Here is a 24,188-nt window from a genome sequence, read left to right on the forward strand (position 1 = left end):
TTTGTGTATTTAAAGGACATTATCAAGCAATGAATTCTGCATAACAGTGTTTAACCTGATTAATATATAAACCAATGGTGATAAATATTCATATATTTTAACAAAAAGTTAGAAAATCAAGTTTAGGAAGACAGTGAAAAATCTTACTTCATTTTATTTATAATAGTAAGAAATTAGAAACAAATGCCCAAGGGAAAACGGATTTTTAAAAAATCAGGGAGTATTTTGAACCATAAAATGGAGTTGTGAACCATCATTAAAAACATGTATAAAAAAGTATTTAATGAAATGTAGAGCTCTACTTTTATATTATCCTAATTCTTTACCCCTTCTTATGCAGACTAACTTTGCTTCCTATTTTATTAAGATATCTCCATCATAAGAGACTTCTGTAGTTTCTTACCACAACATTTCCTTTTTAGCCAGCCTATATGCCATTTATGCTCCTCTTTTGACCCAGTAGCTGAGACGCCCCAGTGAAGACCCAGCCCTTCATGTGAGTACAAGACCTGCCCCTCTGCACCATCTGTTAGAGAAGTTGCACACCACCACGATGAAATGAAGGTACTTTGGATCTTGTTAACTAGTCCAAATCATCAGTCTTGAACAGTCTTGAACAGGCATAGGCATAAACCCTCTTCAGCTAAACAAAGCTACAAAAGAAAATAGAGAATAAAAACACATTGGCTGGTGAAAATTACCAACTTAAACGTACTCCTATCTCCCTTTACTACCTTCAAAAAATGTAGAATAATTTAAAAAATTCAAAATGAAAGCCAGATGTAGTGCCTCATGCCTATAATCCTTAATACTCAGGAAGTGGAGATTGGGAAGATCAATTAAGGCCAGACTGGGCAAAAAAGTTTATGGGACCTCATTTTAATCAATAGTTGGGTGTGTTGGTAAACACTTGCCATCCCAGGTCTAGAGGAAGGTAAGCAGAAGAAAGGCCATCTAGGCAAAATAGGCTGGGCACATGGTTCAAATGATTAAGCATCTAGTTGAAAAGCCAAGACTATGAGTTCAAGCTTAGAATCACCAAAAAAGAGAAAAACTCAAAAATGGATAAAATATTCTTTGGGAAAATGAATGAACAACTTGGATTGAAATTCAAAACCTAACACTTGAACTGAACAAAAAAATGAAGCGTTAACTTGAAAAGTAATAAAGAAAATAATAACTAAAAACCATATAAAAAGTGAAGACTACTAAAAAGAAAGAATACATTTCACTGGGAATATAGAGAATTACTGGACTAGAACAATAAGGATAAAAATGAGGCAAATAAAGCAATATTTAATAAAGAGCAAAAAATACAAATACAGAGAACATGTAACTATAATAAATATATTCCATTAAGGGAAATAAGCCAGGTGCAAAAAGGGTCAGTATCATGTTTCTCTCAGATGTGGAAGCTAAAAACTTGTCAACCTAAAAGTAGAATTGTATGACTAGAGACAAAGAAGAGTGTATATGTGACTGGTAGGGGAGAGTGCATGGGGGAGGGATTTGAGTATGTTGGGGACTGAGTATATGTATGTGGACATGTATATGTGTGCACATGTGCTTATACGTATGGGGATGAGTACATGGGGAATATAGGAAATACCTGTCTAGCTTCTGGTCTTATGATGGTGAGGTGAAAATAAAGCTTCCTACATGTTATGGTTAATGAGAGCATCAGGGTAACAAAGGAGAGACTATAGTCCAAAAGAACACTGGTAATCACAAAAGAGGTGACAGATCATCTGAGTCAAACAGAGACAGAGAAAGGCAATGCAGAGAAAAGTAGGAACCAGTCTACAACTCCAACAGACAAACAGCAGGATAAGCCTACAGTTTTTGAAAGCCTTAAATCCAATATTGTAACCGTGAATCTTTATGTATATTGGACGAGCATTAGAAAAGAAATCCATTTTGTCACTCTCTGTATCAAGGAGAGTGATAGCAGGGTGTATTTTTACTTTTTTGTGCTAATCTTGGGGCTTGAACTCAGGACCTTGGAGCTGTATTTTAGCTTTCTCACTCAAGACTAACATTTTACCACTTGAGCCACAACTCTACTTCAGCTTTTTGGTGGTTAACTGGAGGTAAAGAGTCTCATGCACATTCTTGCCCAGGCTGGCTTGGAACCTTGATCTTCAGGTCTCAGCCTTCTAGGTAGCTAGGATTACAGGTGTGAGTGACTGGTGTCCAGCAACAGGGTGCAACTTGAGAAAGGGGCTTACTGTTTGAGACTGAACTACTATGGAGACCTGAAAAAGGGAATAACTGCAAGCCAGGGAAACTAAGAGCACTTTCCTATGATGTGTGGATGGGAGACAGCCATGAGAGGCACTTGTGCGAAGAGTCAGATGGTGACCAGAGGAATAGTTTGTGGCCCAACTAGAGAGCTTGAGCTATAAGGTTTGTGGCCCTGTCTTCTGTGGCAAGCAGATTGCTGAGTCTGTGGAGCTGCTTCCATGCTTGAGCAAAAGAGCTCTAGGACAGCATCCAGGTTCTGAATTCAAGCCCCATGAACAACAACAACAACAACAACAACAAAAGTATGATGGCAAAACCCCCCAAATTAAAAATATTTTCTGTCTTCTTGACACATGGAAGACACAAAACCAACCAGAAGCAAAATGATTTTAAAATTAGTAATTCTGTTCACTGATATGTCAAAAGTGAAAACATCACACAAAATAGAAGACCTACGCCCAATCTTCATAAATTTATCAGTAATATATGTAAAATATATATAAAGACAATCATATACAGGTGCCAGTGGCTCATGCTTGTAATGCTAGCTACTCAGGAGGCTGAAATCTGAGGACTGGGTTTGAAGCCAGCCTGGGGAGGAAAATCCATGAGACTGCCATCTCCAGTTAACCACCAAAAGGCCGGAAGCAGAGATGTGGGCTCAAATGGTAGAGCATCGTCTAATAGAAACTTGAGCAAAGACATGAATATTTCAATAAAAATGGAATGGAAAAAGTCAGTAAGCCTAAGATGAAATGCTGTACTTCATGTAATAAAGCTATGAGACCTCATTTTTACATCCACTAATTGATTTGAAAAGGAGTAAGTATTTACAAATAGAATATTGGCAACTGTGGAACAATAGCAATTCTATACAGTTCACAGGAGTGGAAACTGTTAAAATTCTATATTAAAACATTACCTTGAAATGATATGACAAGCAGTAGTGGCTCCTAGCTGTAATTTTAGATACTCAGGAAACTGAGATCTGAACATTGAGGTTCAAAGCTAGCCCAGGCAGCCAAATGCAAATATTCATATATTACAGCAAAAAGCTGTAAGTAGAGGTGTGGCCCACGTAGGAGAATATCAGCTTTGAGCAAAAAAGCTGAGCAAGGGGTGAGGCCCAGGGTTCAAGCCCCAGTGACTAGTGCATGCATGTGCATGTGCATACGTTCACACACGTGCATGCACATGCACACACACACAAACACACACACACACAATGATGACAGTTCCCCTCTTGGGTATCTAAATAGCTGAAGCATATTTATGCCTGGGGATATATTTATAACAGACTGTACTTAGAAAATTGAAAAAATTCCTCCCAAACCTAACAAACCAATTACTAAATGGGCAAGGGAACTAAAGAGAGACTTCTCAGAAGAAGAAATAAAAATGGCAAAGAAACACATGAGGAAATGTTCACCATCCCTGGTTGTGAAGGAAATGCAAATAAAGACAACCCTGAGATACCACCTTACCCCAGTCAGAATGGCCCACATCCTCAAGTCAGCCAACGACAAATGCTGGAGGGGATCTGCAGAAAGAGGAACCCTATTACACTGCTGGTGGGAATGTATACTTATACAATCACTTTGGAAAGCAGCCTGGAGGGTCCTCATAAAGCTAAATATTGACCTCCCCTATAACCCAGCCATACCACTTCTAGGCATCTATCCTGAACAAGAGGAACCAGGATACAAGGACACATGCACCTCCATGTTTACTGCAACACTGTTCTCAATAGCCAGGATATGGAAACAACCCAGATGCCCCACCACAGATGAATGGATCCAAAAATTGTGGTATCTATACACAATGGAATATTATGCAGCCATTAGAAAGGACAAAATAATGGCATTTGCAGGGAAATGGATGTAACTAGAACAAATCATGTTGAGCAAGGTAAGCCAAGAGCAAAGAGACAAATGGCACATGGTCTCCCTGATAAGTGGATGTTAAATCCAAAACATAAGGTGATACAACAAAGTTAACAAGACTTAAGAAACAAAGGACTTCCACTCATCTGGTCGAATCACCACTAAATGACCCCATGCTGCTGATAAGATACATGGTATATTTGTGCACACTGGAGGGAAACAAGGAGGACACAGAATTAGAGGGAGTCAGGGAAAAACACACAACAGCGGGACCCAGCAGCTGCAGTGGATATTGATCAAAACGAACTAAGCAACTCAATGGCAATGATGGGAAGGAGGGAACCAGTGGGAAAGAGGGAACAGCTGATGCTATGCAAAATGAAAGAAATGTACATATTATCCTATGTGGAAGAAATAACTGTATTGTCAAAGCTCACAGAACTTGGGGCTGGGAAGGTGGCTCAGTGGTAGAGTGCTTGCCTTGCATGCCTGAGGCCCTGGGTTTGATTCCTCAGCACCACATAAGCAAAAAGAAAAAAGCCGGAAGTGGCACTGTGGCTCAGGTGGTAGAGCTCTAGCCTTGAGCTGAAGAGCTGAGGGACAGCGCCCAGTCCCAGAGTTCAGGCCCCAAGACCGGACCCATAAAAAAATAAAAAATAAAAAAAATGCTCACAGAACTTATAAACTTTATAGACCATGATAGACAATTTGTCCCATGAAAGTTAGAATGTGTTTGAGATTTAACTAAGCATCACTATCCTACAATACTGTGAAATTTGGGAAACTATGTAATCACTTAATCACAATAAAGAATTTGAAAAAAAAAAGAAAATTGAAAAACCCTTAAAGTTCATTAATAGTACAATAATTAAACTATAACATATTTACAGGATGAAATGCTACACAGGAATAATACAAGTGGATGACAACGACATAAATGAATTTTAGCAGCATAACATTGAGCAAAAATAACATCACTAACTATTTATCAAACTACACACATTTGTTAAATCTGTAAAGAAACTCAAGAGAACTTTAAAAATATAAATGATAGACAAACTCAAATGGAGAAGTAGGCCACAGATATGTGGATATAGATATGGATATACGTATACACATATATATGAATATGTGTCAAAATACTTTTGCACTCCAATTTCTAGAGATGTTATAGAGATTGGAAAAAAAAATTTGGTATATTCTACTTTTACCTTTCTTGTCTATTTATTTGACTTCTTTTCAGTATCCAAAACCTGAAATGAAAAAAAAAAAAGAAAAAAGTCATGTAATTATTTTCATGCACTAATGCCTCATTATGTAAATTACAATGTTCTTATATTTTCACATAACTCTAGTATTATCCATCCTGATAATCTAATATTACAAGAGAAAATAAAAAACTAATTTTATACATAATTTTTCTTCATTCATTTCATATAAACATTTACATATAAAGTACTTTACAACAATAATAAATGTCCTTTACAACATAGTATTTAGTAATGAGCACCTCTATTTGACTTTCTAGTATTTACATATTTTCAAGAGAACTTTCTGCCACAAGGTCATATTGCTGGTTTTAAAATAAGGGTTTAGCTGGGCGTCAGTGGCTCACGCCTATTATCCTACCTTTTGCTCAAGGCTAGTGCTTTACCACTTGAGCTAAAAACTCAGAGCCTGGGTGCTATGCCTAAGCTTCTTTTTGCTCAAGGCTAGTGCTTTATCACTTGAGCTAAGCTCCACTACTGGCTTTTTGATAGTTGAAGATAAGAGTTTCATAAACTTTCCTGCCTGGGCTGGCTTTCAATGGTGATCCTAAGGTCTCAGTCTTCTGAGTAGATAGAATTATAGGCATGAGTGACAGTGTTCAGCTCAGTTTAATTTTACAAAATCTTTAATGGTTATTTTTCCTTATATTTTATTAAGTTTATATTTATGTGGTACCAAGGAATTGAACCCAGGGCCTCATGCGTGCTAGGCAAAAACTCTACCACTAAGCCACATTCTCTGCCTGAAACAATATAATTTTGCCTGTACTTTTTATAGTTAATATATAATTGACTAAAATATTTAAATAGCCGGGCACTGGTGGCTCACGCCTGTAATCCTAGCTACTCAGGAGGCTGAGATCTGAGGATCGCGGTTCAAAGCCAGCCTGGGCAGGAGAGACCGTGAGACTCTTATCTCCAATAAACCACCAGAAAACGGGAAGTGGCGCTGTAGCTCAAGTGGTAGAGCACTTGCCTTGAGCTGAAGAGCTGAGGGACAGCGCCCAGGCCCAGAGTTCAAGCCCCACGACTGACCAAAAAAAAAAAATTTTTTTTAATAATCTTTTCTTATAGATTAAAAGAATATTTGGCTTGGTGCTGATGGCTCACACCTATAATCCTAGCTACTCAGGTAGCTGAGATCTGAGAATTGTGGTTCAAAGCCAGCATGTGCAGGAAAGTCCATGAGACTCTTAGATTTAATAAACCACCAGAAAAAAATGAAGTGGCACTGTGGCTCAAGTGGTAGAGCACTAGCCTTGAGCTGAAGAGCTCAGGGACAACACCTAGGCCCCACAACCGACCCCCAAAAAAAAAATTTAAAGAAAATACTTTGAAAGTACTATTTGAGCTGGGCACTAGTAGCTCTGGCTTATAATCCTAGCTACTCAGGAGGCTGAGATCTAAGGATCATGGTTCAAAGCCAGCCTAAGCAGAACAGTCTGAGACTCTTATCTCCAATAAACTACTTAGAAAAAGCTAGAAGTGGCACCATGGCCCAAGTGGTAGAGTGCTAACCTTAATCACAAAGAGCTCAGGGACAGCTCCCAGGCTCTGAATCCAAGCCCCAGGATTGACAAAAAAAAAAAAAAAAAGTACTATTTGAGTTCCTGTTGATATAACTCTCAAGTGTTTACTGACCTATAACTTGTCCTCTCAAGAGTGGTTACAATAGTACTGTTTTTCCTTCTTTTGCCTTTCTATTTAGCTATTAAAATTGCTAATTACATTGAAGATTTTTAGAACATTCCAATTTACACCACCAATGACTCTTAAGTCTTCCTTTGGGCTATAAAAAATACAAATAAAAATTAATTTTCCAACTAAAGAAAATTCTTAGATTACCATACAGGAGTAACTTCTGAGGTATTCTTAAGGTACAGTATCTTTTCAATTCTCATCCTTAGTCCAAACATACTCTTACATAAAAGAGAGAAACAGTATATTACAATTGTACTTACTTTAGCTAATAGCTCTTGTGTTTCAGCAGTCAATGGAGCATGGGAAAATTTACAATAGTCTCCTTGATAACATTTTGCACCTGTATGATAAAACTTGCAAGGGTATTCATGTAGCACAGATGTTAAGGAAGAAAACCATTTTAATCCTACTAAAATAGCTATTGTTAGTAATTTTATTTTTCTTATATAAAAACCTTTCCTGTTAATAGAAAATCAAATTTTCTATTTAAAATATGGGACAAGGCCAGGCGCCAGTGGCTCATGCCCGAAATCCTAGCTACTCAGGAGGCTTAGATCTGAAGATCATGGTTCAAAGCCAGTCCAGAAAGGAAAGCCTGTGAGACTCTTATCTCCAATAAACCACCAGAAAGACTGGAAGTGGCGCTGTAGCTCGAGTGGTAGAGCGCTAGCCTTGAGCTGAAGAGCTGAAGGACAGCACTCAGGCCCAGAGTTCAAGCCCCATGACAGACCAAAAAAAAAAAAAAAAAAGGGGGGATAATAAATTACTAATTGTGTTACAGAAAAAAAATTCTAACAAGAAAGATAACATAAATCAAGTTTATAGACCATCACAAGACACTAATTTCCTTCACAGCCATTCTTACAAATGAGATCTATAATTGTAATGTTGAATACACACACACACACACACACACACACACACACACACACACACACACATATGTAGAGAGAGGGAAAGAGAGAAAGAGAGAAAAAGGAGGGCAGTGGGGAGAGAGATGTTTTAAATACAATGAGAAATATGATTATTTTGCAGCATTCTTTGTTTTTTATTTTTGCCAGTCCTGGGGCTTGAACTCAGGGCCTGAGCTTCTTTTGCTCAAGGCTAGCACTCTACCACCTGAGACACAGCACCACTCTGGCTTTTTCTGTTTATGTGGTATTGAGGAATCAAACCCAGGGCTTCATGCATGCTAGGAAAGCACTCTGCCACTAAGCCACATTCCCAGCTCTACATTATTCTTTTGAAGTAGGGTAAATCAAAGTCAGAGTGTCACTATGTCTTTTAAATCTGGATTCCTTATATATTTGCTTATTTAAAAGTGTTTTGTTAATATCTTCAATTTTGTTTTCTAAAAAAAAAAGCCTATTATTTGGCATTTGGGATTCCTTGTATTCAGTAACTGAATAGCAAATTTTGTGGTGACCAAAGGTGCTACTGCCCTAAAATGACTATGTCCTCATTTTTATAATGCTCTATACCGTACTATTTGCACTAGGTAACTAAGGCTCTTCTATTAGGAAACATCCACTAGACAGTATGGAACACACAGAAAAAGTATTTCTAAATTATGTAATCTCTGCCTATTTTATGAAGTAACTTATGAATACAGAATCAATTAGTCTATGTCACAGCAAAAACCTGACGTCTTTCCAAACTGAACAAGGACTTATGAACCCACTGCAAAGAAGGGATATTTACTTGAAAATTTTCTAAAAACTCTTGTTTTTTCTGTCTTAGAAAGAAAAAATTATGTATGTATGTGCATATATATGTATGTATATATGTATATGTATGTATATGAGAAAAAAACCTATGTATAATTAATCACTTTTGAAACTAAGTTTGGACTTAGATACTTTTGCTAGCTACAATTCTGCTTTTATTAAAAACTCTGAATCTTTAAAATGTTCATTTAAATATTTATAAATAGTAAAGGTACTGTATCTTGTGATAAAGGATATTATGCAAATACAGGCAGTTTTCACCTCTGGTACAATATCCTTGTACATAAAACTTACACATTTCCTTTTTCTTCTCTATTTCTGCATTATGATCAAATTTACACTGGTCTCCCTGGGCCATAAAAAAGAACAAGGACAATTATTACTTCTCAGTTATGTCTTTACGATTTAATTCCTACTAAAATTTAAATAAGCAAATTATTCCAGAAATATGATCTTAGAAGCAATATGGTCTAATTCTTAATTAGTGAGCTTATAGGCAACATGATCCATAGCTACTTAAAATTTTCGTAAGTCTTACATATTTTTTAATGCAAAGAATTTTTAAAAAATTATCTACTTTGTAAAATAAAAAATAGTATTTATCTACAATTTTCTAACAATCTTTTCCAGGAAGAAAAAGCTTAAAAACTTTTAGGTATGAGCCAGGCACCGGTGGCTTATGCCTGTAATCCTAGTTATTCAGAAGGCTGAGATCTGAGGATCATGGTTCAAAGCCAGACCAGGCAGGAAAGTCCATGAGACTCTTATCTCCAATTAACTGCCAGAAAACCAGAAGTGGCACTGTGGCTCAAATGGTAGAGCACTCACTTTGAGCTGAAGATCTCAGGGACAGCGCCCAGGCCCAGAGTTCAAGCTCTATGACAAAAAAAAAAACAACTCCAAACAAAAATCCCCTTTAGGTATGATTTAAAAGTATCCAATGGAAACAGCAGTTTATTCTGGTACATTTTTGTTAAAAGCATTAGGTATATATTTGCTCACCTTTTTTTTGGGGGGGTCTGGTCGTGGGGCCTGAACTCTGGGCCTGGGCACTGTCCCTCAGCTCTTCAGCTCAAGGCTAGCGCTCTACCACTTGAGCCACAGCGCCACTTCCATTTTTTTCTTTTTTCTTATGTGGTGCTGAGGAATCGAACCCAGGGCCTCAGGCATGCAAGGCAAATGCTCTACCACTGAGCCACCTTCCCAGCCCCTTGCTCACATTTTTATACCTTAATACATTTCCTTTCAAGGAAATATTTGCAAATCTGTTTTCCCTGGCGTTCCACTGTGTGCTGGTTGATGAATTCCTGACTCATTCTTACATGTTGCTGCTTCTCTTGAGGTTCTCCATCCTTTAAAAGTAAAAAAAAAAAAAAAAGGGAAAATTACAGTCAATTATATTATTCTGTTGCATAAGATTATCTTCAACTACTTTTAAAACATCAAAGAGTACTTCATCTAGTAGGGGTGAAGGCACATACCTGTAATCCAAGCACTCAAGAGATGGAGGCAGAATTGCAAGCATGAAGCTACCTAGGTGACAGCCAGACTGGATCTCAAAGAAAAGAAAAATAGGTGTGTATTCTAAATGGCCTTTAGGTGAAAGACTGGGACTTTTATACATGAATTTTTGTAATATTTTGTTAGTTTCATCAGCATTCCATCATTCAATATTTGTGTGTGAAACCTGAGTATTTTATTACGGTTTGCCATTATATAATAAAAAATGAATGAAAAAATAAAAATAAAACCCAAGTAAAGTCTAAAAGCAGAGATCTTTAGAATTATGGAGACAAAGCTGGGAACCATGAGATCAACAAAAGTGGTGAAAAAGCTACAGTTTCAATGAGACACTCATGAGGTGTGGGTGGAGGTAACTGTCCAGCTCATATTAGAAATATACCCTTAAGAGATGGTGATAAACAGGTTGTAATTAATATAACTAATACAATATATACTATATATTATATTCACTTTTTAGCATAAAGGGAACTTGAAAATACATTTAATTCCTCTGAAACAACTACTTTTTTGTGTGTGCAATGGTCCTGGAGATTGAACTCAGGGCCTAGGCACTGTCCCTGAGCATTTTATGTTCTATCACTTGAGCCATAGATCCACTTCTTGTTTTTGGTGGTTAATTGGAGATAAGATTCTCATAGACTTTCCAACCCAGGCTGGCTTTGAACTGCAATTCTCGGATCTCAAGTCTCCTGAGTAGCTAGGATTACAGGTTTGAGTCACTGGTGCCCAGCTTAAACAACTATGTTTAATGTGTTAAGTTATGGTAAAGCTTACAACTTTCATGTATCAATTAGTAAATATGATTTTAGGGATAAGGTATGTGCAATTAAGAGAGCCAACAAGCAGTCTCTGATATAACTAAATTTGCAAAAAGGTTCAATTATTTCATCAAAATGTCCTGTAAATGTCTCAGTTTAAACCTTTAGTTTTATTTGATTGTTATTAAAGTTGAATATATACCTTAAAAATTTGTTCTTCTGGTAGAAGGACTGTTAGCTTTGGTTGCATAATCCTAAATTAATGTAACACTGAGCAGGGATTAGGATGACAAGTTAAGCCCTGTTTGGCTCTAGGTGACCATGGGCATTTACCTGAACCCGAGGGCTTTAAATTTCTCACTTGTAAAATACTGAAGCAGGAATATTTTACATAAATGTGTTTGAATCTTTTGTGTTTTGTTTCTGACAGGATCTCAATGTATTTACTCTGATATGGAACTTCCACTTCAGCCTCCTTAGGAGCTGGGACCACAAGGCACTTATCATGCCCAGCGAATACTTGGAATTTCTAGTGTCCTGCTCCTTCTTGTCCCCTTTGATCAAGCCTAATCAAAAGCTTGCCATCCATCTGAAAAGCCATCAGAAAAGCAAGAGTCCAGGAGTCATTTATTGTCTTATCCTTAGCACATATGCATAGCAAAAAAGAATTTCCACAAAGCAAAACCAAAATACTAGAAGTGAGGTTGGAAGATGTGGTAAGGCCAACACTTAGTCAATTTCAGTTTTCAGAAGGAGTCAAATCAACAGAAGAGGGTCTTCAATAGTGTAAACTCTGTAAGACTATGTCCTCTGAAAGGTCTCCAGGGCTATTTTATCTTTGGTTTTCCATTGTTCCATAATCATCAGCAGAATATTCAAAACTTAAGGGGCTTGTTAGCTGTATTCAGGGACAATAGGAAAAATATTAAGGCTGCCAAATGGGTGTGGACAGCTAATGTGTGAGAGGGCTTTTGCAATGGTAACAAGGAAGGTTACAGAGTTTACTAATGGTAAGAGGCTATCCACCTCCAGATAACCCTTGGTTTGGGGGATGTTTGGCCCTCATCCTGTGACTTAGCACTTATCAAGAAAGAAATCCCCGAGTATGTAAGCATCCTACATAGCACATGCTTGCTTGTGACCGCATTACCTCCTTGGGCGGGCCCCTGTTCTTCAGTAAGGCATCAGATCCTTTGTTTCCAGTGCTTGGCCATTTGCGCTTCAGCTTCTTCTGTTTGCTGTTCTTATGACCAGCTTTAAGATTTTTATTTTTTTGTTTAGCATCTAAAAACAACAAAGTTAATTTTTGAACAACTAAAAAGTATCCATTTAATTTTAAGAAGTATGTATACATTGTAATCATCCAGAAAAAGTTCTCTTCAGTTCAGTGGAGAATAATGGGTATGATACTAATTTTCCTTTTTAGAAGCTCTGTTAGAGACTCCAAACAGAATTATAACATATCCTGAATTGTTAGGAGGAATACAAAACAAGATAATCAAAATTAATTTTGCAAGCCATAAGCCAGAACCTTTTAAAGTGGTCACCATATAATGGATCTAGTTAGGAATTGCCATAGCACTATAAGAAAAAACTTCAAATGTTTAAAATGACCTCTGACATTAGTCAGATTTTTCACTGAAAATATTTCACATAGATTATTTTGAATATAAAAAAACACTTGCATGCCTGGCTCAGGTGGTACAGCATTAGCCAAGTGAGCAACAGCATCAGATCAAGAGTTCAAATCCCATCTCAGACAAAAAAAAAAAAAAAAGAAAAGAAACACCTGGAGGAAAAGAAGTAAAAAGGTAACAAAAATTCCATTTACAATTGTCTTTGCTCTCATATCTATGGCTAAATGCCACTGTTATAATAGAAAAAAATATATTTCTGAACTATAGCCTGAGATATATATATATATCTTTCTAGTCAATTCTTTTAAGTTTGGACAGCAACACAAAGAGACACATCTCATCCTTCCTATATGCATGGATCAAGAATTAGATATTCTAACTATAGCCTCTGATAAGTTACCTACTGCCTCTCCATCCTCAGGTTCTCTTGCAAATGACCACGTCTCAGGTATGGTCTATCATCAAGCAAGTTCACTTCTAGTATAATGATCCATAGAAATCTGTTCTTATTTTTAGATAAAGTGCAGGAGAAAAGCCCCCCTAAACAAGGGACTGTCTCTCTGGATAAACTCTAAATCACACAGCAGTTTGGCACTTACCCTGCTGTCGATCTTTTGCTCCCTCTTTCTTCATAGGTTCTTCAGGAGATGGCACAGTCTGCGCAGCATTTGCCATTTCTTTAGCTTGTATATACTGCTGAAGTTCTTTGGCAAAGTTATCTTCCTGTTCCTCACTACATATGTCATTGTCACTATATGTATCATAGTCCTTACTTCTTGATTTTATATATTGTAAACTCTTTGGTGATGCTGTAGAGTTTCCAAAGTGCCTAAGCTAAGCAAAAATTAAAATTTCAATATTAAAAAGTGGTATTCAAAACAACCTAATTATAGAAAAGAAACAGTATCTGCCATGAATTGATCATTCCTGACACTGGACAGTAGTGTCATACATGTTATATTTCCTTGCTTTTTGAAAAACAAGTCTAAAGTAGTATTTTTTTTTTTTTGGCTTGACTCAGGATGGTTTGCTGAAGTAGTGGATGGCTTCCTGACATTCCACAGCAATAAAGGTATGCATAGATTTATTTGTGTGTGTGTGTGTGTGTGTGTGTGTGTGCGTGCACACATATATATGCACACTGGGCATGAAGTATACTCATTAGTAACAAAGTGTTTGACAAAGAAAGTTATGCTCTGGAAGGTGGACTAGGAGTCTGAGAAATGGAACTTAAAAGGATAAATTAAAATGCTACAAAAACAGACTAAGCTATTGCAATAAATCCTTCCTTGATACCAGAACAAAATCAACTAGAAAATTGCCCTGGAGGAAAAAAGAGGTAGGTTTAATCAGAGGAATTGAATGAAATGCCTGGTAAAGGCTAAGGCTTCTCATGTGGGTACTAAATCCTCCATAGTGAAGGATGGATTACTTTGTTGCTGAGTGAGATGGCAAAGTGTTATAGTATTATGTAATAATACAGTACTGTCAAAAAACTAAATATACTGGCAGCTTATGCCTAAATCATGGCTTAAAGCCAACCTGGGCAGAAAGTCTGTGAGACTCCATCTCCAATTAACTAGTACAATACCTAACTGGAGATGTGACTCAAGTGGTACTATAGCCATGAGCAAAAAAAGCTAAGAGCACAAGGCCCTGAGTTCAAGTCCCAGTATTCACACACACACATGATATATATGTATCTATAAATGTGTGTATATGTATTTATATATATTAAGTATTCATTATTCCCAGGATGCAACAAATAGAGAAATTAGAAGATTTAAATCATGCTATTGCATAACAGATTTCCTGCCTCATAAAAATTAAAAATAAGGCTACAATCTAATTGTTTTATTTTTAACATTGGATGTTACTTTATAGCCCAGGCTGGCTTTGGACTCACAATCCTGCTTCAGCTATCTGACTGCTGGAATTACAAATGTGTCATCACCCCAAGGCCTAAATTAAATTTCTCAGCAGCTCATTCGATAGCCAAGGAAAATCAATGTTGAATTAATTAAACTATGTTTGGAGGAGTTTGAGAAATGTGTTCAAAGAAAATAAAGTTAAGACAGCCTTTTGGCAAGAACAGATGCTCAGACATGAAGAAATTGGAAAAATCCCTGGCCAACAATTTTAAAAGCAAATGATTTTGATAGTTCACTTTGGCTCTTAGGTGAGCAAAACTGCTCAGTATCACTATGCCAATCAAAATTAAAATCGAACAAGATGTCTACTCCCATCCTCATTTGCAGCAGATATGGTTTCCACATTTGAGCAGTGCTCTTTCAGACTAAGGCAAGGGCAAATGTAAGTGCCATTCGAAGTCCATTTAGCTGAACTTTTACCACATCAAAACAACAATCCAACAAAGTTGCACAAATGCCTACCAATGAAAATGCTTAATTAAAATCAAATGCTGGTAAACTGATAGCAGCATTTGCAGTGCCTATCCATAGTAAAAAGACATCTTCAGAGTTGAAAGAATTAAGATTTCATTATATAGCAATGTAACAGATGAACCTTTGTGTGTATGAGTATGTGTGTGCCAGTCCTGGGGCTTGGACTTATGGCCTTGGAACTGTCCCTAAGCTTTTCTGGCTCAAGGCTAACACTCTATCACTTTGAGTCACTTTGAGTCGCAGCAGCTCCAGGATGCAACAAAGTACTAGAGAAATTAGCTTTTTGGTGATAAAGAGACTCATGGACTTTCCTTCCCAGGCTAGCTTCACACCACAATCTTCAGATCTCAGCCTCCTAAATAGCTAGGATTATAGACATGAGCCACTGGCACCTGGCAACAGATGAATCTTTACAATCAATTTGGAATGGAAATTTTGATTTTTAAACATTGGTCACCCCACAAAGAATAATCTCTTATTAAAAAATGGCTGGGGCCCAAAGAAACATAGGCCCCATGGTTTCCCTTATTTGCAATAACTAGTATAAGTTTAGGACAAGCAGAAAAGGTCAAAAGCTATGTACATATAGCCATATAAGATGATGTTAAGTGAAATGAACCCCAAGATAGGGACACAACTTGTTTTTTTCTTTCTTACTATTGTTTTTAATGTACCTAAAATGTACTATGTGATTTTTTTGTTTCTCTTGTATGTTCTTCCCCGACAGTATAACCCCTGTTTTCACTGTATTTGACGTTGGTGCCCGTATCTTGTATTTACACTTTTCTAATTTGGGGAGGCGAAGGGAAATAACAAAATGCTGAAACAAGGATACAGGCTGACCTATTGTAACAATGAAAGGAACAAGACACTATGTTGAAAACAAACTTTACAACTTGGTGGGGGGGGGGAAGTTGGGGAGGGAATGGTAGGGGAAAAACAAAAGAGGAGGTAACAATTCTCAATAGGAAAGGTACTCATTACCTTACTCATGTAAAGGTAACCCCTCTGTATACTATTTTTACAATAAAAAACATTTTAAAAAATGGCTGGGCAATAGTGGCTCACACCTAAATCCCAGCTATCTGGGAGGCAGAAAAGGAGAATCATAGAAGGAGGCCAGCCCAGGCCAAAAGACAGCAAAAACCCATCTCAATAAACAAGCAAGGGGCTGGGAATGTGGCTTAATGGTAGAGTGCTTGTCTAGCATGCATGAAGCCCTGGGTTCAATACCTCAGTACCACATAAGCAGAAAAAGCCGGAAGTGGTGCTGTGGCTTAAGTGGTAGAGTGCTAGCTTTGAGCATAAGAAGCTCAGGGACAGTGCCCAGGGTCTGAGTTCAAGCCCCAGGACTGGGGCCAGTTGGGATGCTTGTAATACCAGCTACAAAGGTTATTGGTAAGAGGCTGGTGGTCCTAGCCTGACCCTAGTAAAATACACAAGACCTTATGTGAAAAAATAAATTGGTAAAAGGACTGGGAGCAAGGTTCAAATGGTAGAGCACCAAGGGTGAAGCCCTAAGTTCAAACCTAGTAAAGCAAAAAACCCCAAACAAACCCACAAAAAAACCTCCATTTATGATTTATGTTGAACTCTGTGCACACAATGTCAGAAGTTCAAGGTTGTTGAAGATGACAAAAATAAGGGTAGCAGTACTAAGCACTTCTATAACAAAGCAACAGAAATGTATTTCTCATAAACTGCCTGTGAGAATAAAAACTGGTAGAAATAATTTGGGATACTGTGAGGCATTACAAAAAAAACTAAAGTTGCTCACATTCTAAAATCCACTAGCTCCTCTCCTAGGTCAATGAAGAGTAAATGTGAAAGTGTAGCTCAATAATGGTACCATGCCAATCTAGTTAGTAAGCATGAGGCCTTAAGTAAAACAACAAAAAAACCTAAGCCCCCCAAAACAAGCACGATAACCCTCCCCACATATCGTGGAAAACTGAAGGTACAGTTTCTATGTTAACCTCAGCTCTTGACTATAACAACCACACATGCCCCAAAAGCAAAAGTTATTTACCTGGGTAGCTGAGTAGTTTCTCCAGGAGGTAAAATGGTGTTCCTGCTACTAGATGCTACTATAAAGCCTGTTATGTTTTAAAGAGTTTCACTGACTACATGAACCCATTCTTCTGTAGCATGTTAAAATTCACAAATTAAAAAAGAATCTATTAAAAGGAGAAGCACGAGAAGCAGAGCAGTTTTGTTGTCGGGTAAACTGAGTCCTCAAGATTCTAGCCCCCCAGTAGCTCAAACTGTGATCTTATTTGGAAGATCAGGCCACTGCATATGTAACTAAGATGAGGTCATCAAGGTGGGCCTAATCCAGTGTAACCAGTGTCTTTATAAAAAGAGTTTTCACACAGATTCAGGCCCAGATGAAAAATGCCATGAGAACATACCAACAGAAGACAGGGCCACACTTTTGTTAGCCTAGGAATGCAGATTGCCAGCAATCCACCAGGAGCCAGGGAGAGGCCTGAAACAGATCCTGCCTCATAGACCTCAAAAGGAACCAATCCGGGCTGGGAAGGTGGCTCAGTGGTGGAGCACTTGCCTTGCAATGCATGAGGCCCTGGGTTCGATTCCTCAGCACCACATAAGCAAAAAGAAAAAAAAGCCGGAAGTGGAGCTGTGGCTCAAGTGGTAGAGCACTAGCCTTGAGCTGAAGAGCTGAGGGACAGCGCCCAGGCCCAGAGTTCAGGCCCCACAACCGGACCCAAAAAAAAAAGAAACCAATCCTGCAATACCTTGCTTTCAGACTTACTTCTACTTCCAGCCTGCAGAACCCCAAGATAACAATTTCCTTTTGCCACAGCCAAGTACCAATTGCTGATACTTGGCTATGGCAGTCCTCCTGAATTACATACAGGTATTAAGCTTTAAATTTGGTTAACTTAGTAAACAAAAGCCCTTAAAAAGCTTCCTAGAGCTGGTGGCCAGTGGCTCATGCCTGTAATCCTAGCTACTCAGGAGGGTGAGGTCTGAGGATCCTGGTTCAAAGCCAGCCAGGGCAGGAAAGTCTTATCTTATGAGACTCTTAGCTCCAATAAACCACTCAGAAAAAGGCAGCAGTGGCTCTGTGATTCAAGTGGCAGAGGGATAGTGCCCAGGCTCTCAGTTCAAGTCCCAGGACTAGCCAAAACAAAAACAGACAAACAAACCTCACTGGAATTTGCAAGGAAAGAATTTTACATGTTTTTTGGGGAGGATGAAGGGGCAAGAGGGTGGAACTGTGGTTTGAACTCAAGACCTCATGCAAGCTAGGCAAGCATTCTACCACTTGAGCCAAATCCCCAGCCCTAGAAGTTTTGAAACAGTTTACCATCCATTTCAAAAGTAGGAAAATAGTCGAGGTTGTGGTCACCTATGTAAGTCCAGCTACTTAGGAAATAGAGCTTAGGAAGACTGCAATTTAAAGCCAGCCTGGGCAAAAAGTTAGCAACAAATCAGGTGTATGTGGTTGTGCATATCTATGATCCCAGCTAGGTGGAGGGCATAGGTAGAGAGGTGAAAGGACTTAGAAGATTGAGGAGCAAGGACAGAAGCCAGCCCTGCATAAAAATGCTCCAGATTCTATCTGACCTTAATTAAAACAAAGAAAAAAAAGAGGGTAGGGGGACTGAGCAAATACAGTCATTATATTCAATGTACATTATGTAAAAACTGAACTATATAACTTCAGGGTAGGCATGGTAGTGGGAGAAATGGTCAAGAATGATAAAAAGGGGTGACATCCATTAAGATTAATTGTATTCATAACCCAACTTATGATTGTAACCTCTTTGCACAACCACTTAATGATAAAGCCAGGCGCCAGGGGCACACACCTATAATCCTAGCTATTTGGGAGGCTGAGATCTGAGGACTGCATTTGAAGCCATTCTGTGCAGCAAAGTCTAGGAGACTCTTATCTTCACTAAAAATTTAAAAAAAAAAAAAAAAAAGCTAAAAAAAATAGGAAAAATCACCAGGCACTGGTGACTTACACCTGCAATCCTAGCTACTAAGGAGGCTGAGATCTGAGGATTGCTGTTCAAAGGCAGCCTAGGCAGGAAAATCTGACTCTTATTTCTGTGGCTAACGTGGTACTAGCCTTGAGAACAAAAGCTCAGGGACAACACCCAGGTCCTGAGTTCAAGCCCCAGGACAGATACACAAAAAAAGAGGAAAATCAACCTGTTAAAACAATGGAAAAGTATTCATCTGGTGCAGGGAAAAGTCAAAATAAAGTCAATTACTAAAAACAGTTCACACTCAATGACAATGTCTTTTAAAAAATGTGAACAAGAATCCCTCATACAAGTAACAAGGTTGGAAATGCTGACAAACGGACACAAATGAGACCTCCACAAACATCCATTTGTAGCTGTTTTTCTACTATGCTAACTTAAGCTTACTTTTCTGGGAATTTTCTCAGACTTCAGTTTTACTTTCCATTTGACTTTCCCTCCTTGTGTTTCTTTAACTTTGGTGTCATCTTTTTCATTGCTGGTTCTGCAGAAAAAGAAAAAAATTAAGTAATACAAAAGGCTTTCTCCAATATAAAAAGGGTTCATACCATAGCATTAAGAGTCATTCCTTGGATTGACTTTAATGTGTTCTCAATAAAATTTCAAATTCCAAATACACTCCAGCTGGAACTGGTGACTCACACCTATAATCCTAGTTGCCCAGGAAGCTGATCTCTGAGGCTCTCTGTTCAAAGCCAGTCAGGGGAAGCAAAGTCCATGAAACTCTTATTTCCAGTTAACAAGCAAAAATCCAGAAGTGGAGATGTAACTCAAGTGGAAGTAGGCCAGCCTTGACTGAAAAAGTCAAACCAAGAGTGCAAGTCTCTGAATTCAAGCCCCAGAGTAAGGAACAAAAAACCAACCAACCAAACTAACAAAAAAATAAGCACTTCTCCAAATACTGCAGACAAATAATGCACCAACTCATTCTGAGCAGTAGATATCAATGTTTATGAATAACCTATAACATTGAAAATTTTAGATTGCAACCTTAACATTGAAGAATTAGTAGATTCATCAATCATCCATCATTCTATTCACTCAACAAGTATAGAATATTCATCACATACCAGACTGTGGTCTCATATCTTAGGCTACATACAACAATGAACAATGAAAAAGACCTAGTCAGGCACCAGTGAGAAAAAGACAGACCTTGTCCATACTTCCAAGATTTTTATCTCCTTGGAGAAAAATATAAAGGCAACTTCAACATAAGTCATCTACAGTGGGAGACATGATCTAAAGTCATGTTCAGGGTTAGCAAACAATAAGGAATATAAAACAGAAAGGTATTTCAGATTGAGTTCAGGGTTCCCTTTGGGGAGACACATGTCTAGATGTGAAGATGTTTTCAGGCTTATGGGAATGAAAGCTGACCATGTTAGACATTGTGTGATTACCTGATATTCAAAACATTAGCCCAAGAACACCTGAAACATACACGGCAAAGGAAAATAAATTCATGCCCTATACCACACCCTGTTAGTTTATTAGTTTTCACTGCCCTCCACATTCACCACTCTGTCCCTACTCTGTCCTTACATTACCTTACTGATCGATGAATAGGATGGGTCAGAAGGGATCACCCTCACACCGGTAAAACACAGACTATGGCAGCATCAGGAATAGTGTGAGTGCTTCCTTTCCAGTCTCTCACCCTTCAACTTCTTAGTTGTTTACTCAATTTCACAACTCTAAAATGCATTTAGACCTTATAGCTCTTTTGCCTCTACTCTCATTTTGGGGGATGTCTTTCCAATCCATGGCTTCTACTATCATCTTTATGTACTTGGTTTCAATATCCAAGTCCCCAACCCAGATCTCTCCCTTTAAAATCCAATCAAGCCAATTTCCTGTTTAGCATATTCATCTGGGTATCTATCTACTAGACCTATCTTACAAATCCAACACTGAACTCCATGAAACAGAATCCTATTTTAAACAGCTATTCCTAAACAGTCAAGTGGATATTGACTCCTCTTCAAAAAAAAATACCCGTATTTGATTGCTTCTTGGTACTAAATGATCCCAGCTGCTCTTGCTCTCCTTCCCCTCTATTCTACTCTCAAAAGTGACCCTGCTATAAAGCTAAGACAGATAATGTCCCTGCTAAACACCCTCCAAGAGCCTGTCTTATTCAGAGTCAAAACCACGTTCCTCCCAGTAATTGTCAGACCTCAGATCCTACTATTTCACTCCATTCCAGACGTCACGCTGGCTACAATCACATCCCTCAGGACCTTTACGCAAAGGCCCTCCTTCCAACCCTGGATGTCAACGTCCTATGCTCATTCAGATTCGACTCCAATAGCACCTACCCGTCAGTCATCAAGGAGGCTACCTTCTTTAAGATGTCTACACTTACTGGAGCTGTGGCTCAATGGAAAAGAAACATTAAATGGAAATGGTGTTCGTGGCTTCATTTTGGTCTCTGGAGTCCACTGATCCCTAATTAGCAGGGTTCTCACTATTCATCCTTCACCGTCTAATGAACCTGTCCTTACTACACACAAAGGAAGAATAAGATAGCCTAGTCTTATCCGTGGAAACCTCGAAAGGACCGCTGTCTACCGGCGCTTACGGGAGACAATCACAAGGGCACGGAGAGCAAGAGCCGGGTTTCCCTGCCAGCCGAGGCCGGGAGAGAGCAGCCTGCTCGCCTCCGCACCCACTCCCGCGTTCCTCGCGGCCCAGGCTCTCGCCCGCCCTGGCCGCCGCGACCCAGTCCCTGGGACGCCCTCCGGCTCATGCCTGCACCCGGCCGGTCTCCACGTGGACAGCCCCAGCCCCGGGCCGAGCCCCGCACGCCGGCTTCACTAGGATCCAAGGGGCGGAGCCCGGCCGGGGTCCCTGGTTTCAGAGGATGAAAGATGTGGGATCACCTCTCCTCAGAGTCCGTTCTCTTGCCGAGGGCCGGGTTGGGAGGGGTCGAGAACAGATTTTCAAAATCCATGACCCAGAAACCTGGTCTGGCCTCGCACGCCAGGGAACACCTGAGCCGTCACCGAAGGGCCAGAACGCTGCGCCGTGCCGAGGCCCGCAGGCTCCGCCCCGCGCATGCGTCGCACCGCCCTCCACGCTCTCGCTCCGCCAATCGCCGCTCACTACGCAGGCATCCTCCACTTCGGGGCGGGGGCTCCTGCGCATTTCTATCCTGCGCCGGAATCTGGTAGGATTTTGGAAGAATCCATAAGGTTCTTTTTATTTCACTTCCGTGAAAATTCTTCAGCAGCAATCATAGTGCTTCTAAGGAATGATGGTTAATATCTGCTTGAGCACCCCACTGCCGTTCCTTCTATTTCAAATTTTACCTAACTTGAATACTTGCTACAGCTGTGTAAAATAGGTACTATCACCATGCACGCTTGGAGTAAACCGACGCATAGATATGTAACAGAAAAGTGAATACATAAATATGTTGGAGGCAAGAAAGTCCTTTTGAAAGGTCCTAAATACTACAATGATTCAGAAAGGGGAAGAGGCACATCACGTTGGGGAGGCTACTTGTGAAAGGGGGTAGATTTGAGCTTTCTTGAGATAATTTCCTTAGAGTTGGATGAAATTGAGGGTAAATGGGCGTTCCAAGTAGAGAATTTAAGAAGGAGGGAAAATTGGACAGATAGGAAGTTTTTCCTGTTTGAATGAATATAAGCAGGGAATAGTAAAAAGAAAGGCTCAATCTATTTATTGGGTCAATAATAGAAACTTGACTTGCTTTTGATTCTTGGTATGAATCCAGGACATTTTGCAGACAAGTGAAAGAAATTATTTGAAGCCAGACATCTTCTCCAGGGGAATTCTACTTTTCTTAGTGTTTATGACATAAACAATCACCTATTTTTGTACTTGAATTGTTACTAAACATTAAAGGAAAAGTTTAAGAGAGGATGACTAAGTCTGTTTGTCTTAAAGGAAAATACTATATAACTATTATCAAACATACTTTTGATATAAAAACTCAAGAATAGAGCAAAAGATAGACACAAAAGGAAACTGGGTTAATGGAAGGAAGCATCAAAAAAGAAAATTTGACTTGCAAAGGCATCAGACACCATCATTTTCAGGTGAACACTTATGAAAGGCTACCAATGTATATGGTTGATTCATTCCAAAAATGGCCCAGTATGCACCAGTCTTCACTGTGTCCACACCTTCTGTTATAAATTTTTGCATTGCCTCTCATAAAGAGGTAGAATCCATTTAACTTTTTAAATTTTTATGTTTATTTCTCTTTTTGTGTGTATGTGCCAGTCCTGGGCTTTGAACTCAGATTCTGGACACTGTCTCTGAAGCTTTTTTGCTCAAGGCTAGTACTCTACCATAAGACCCACAGCTTGACTTCCAATTTTCTTGGTGGTTAATTGGTATTAGAATCTCATGGACTTTTCTGTCAGGGCAGGTTTGGAATTATGATCCTAAGATCTCAGCCTCCTGGATGGACTACAGATATGAACCCCAGTGTCCAGCCCACCTTTTAAAATTTTAATTATTAATTTTTTTCCCTTTTGCCAGTCCTGGGACTTGAACGCAGGACCTAGGCACTGTCTCTGAGCCTCTTTGTACTCAAGGCTAGCACTGTAGAGAACCACAATGCCATTTCCAGCTTTTTTTCTGCGTAGTTTATTGGAGATAAGAGTTTCACAGACTTTCCTGCCCAGGCTGGCTTCAAACCATGATTCCCAGATCTGAGTCTCCTGAGTAGCTAAGATTACAGGCATGAGCCATCTGTGCCCAACTTTTTGTTGTTGTTGGTTGTGGGACCTGAACCCTAGGCACTGTCCCTGAGTCTCTTTGTGCTCAAGGCTAGTACTCTACCACTTGAGCCACAGCGCCACTTTAAGTTTTTGAGTGGTTAATTGGAAATAAGAGTCTCACAGGGAGTTTTCTGCCTGGACTGCTTCAAACCACGATCCTCGGATCTCAGCCTCCTGAGTAGCTAGGATTACAGGTGGGAGCCACCCACCTGTCTTCCAGCTTTATTTTTCATTTTGATTTTGCTGTGTAGCCTCAAAGTCA

The 24,188-nt window shown here is 39.1% G+C and overlaps 1 protein-coding gene across 3 annotated transcripts; it reads right to left on the reverse strand.

Moving 5' to 3' along the window:
- Positions 1–191: 191 nt before the first annotated feature.
- On the reverse strand, positions 192–22,188 carry Zc3h8 (zinc finger CCCH-type containing 8). Of its 3 annotated transcripts, none has more exons than XR_011370094.1 (10): positions 22,055–22,188; positions 19,557–19,653; positions 13,342–13,576; positions 12,256–12,389; positions 10,053–10,175; positions 9,059–9,172; positions 7,357–7,464; positions 5,339–5,380; positions 3,729–3,784; positions 192–653 (listed from the first exon to the last, which is right to left on the reverse strand). XR_011370094.1 is itself a non-coding variant. In XM_070013347.1 (9 exons), the coding sequence occupies exons 1-8, from the start codon at positions 22,123–22,125 to the stop codon at positions 5,348–5,350; spliced, it is 915 nt and encodes a 304-aa protein (XP_069869448.1). In that variant the 5' UTR covers positions 22,126–22,188; the 3' UTR covers positions 192–653; positions 5,339–5,347. The 3 variants fall into 3 exon arrangements, 1 of the variants encoding a protein (XP_069869448.1); XR_011370095.1 differs by having other exon boundaries at positions 3,724–3,784; XM_070013347.1 differs by lacking the exon at positions 3,729–3,784.
- Between the last annotated feature and the right edge of the window lie 2,000 nt (positions 22,189–24,188).

Source organism: Dipodomys merriami, unplaced genomic scaffold, assembly GCF_024711535.1.
Source record: "Dipodomys merriami isolate MVZ:Mamm:240054 unplaced genomic scaffold, mDipMer1.0.p SCAF_90, whole genome shotgun sequence".
Classification (NCBI taxonomy): Eukaryota; Metazoa; Chordata; class Mammalia; order Rodentia; family Heteromyidae; genus Dipodomys; species Dipodomys merriami.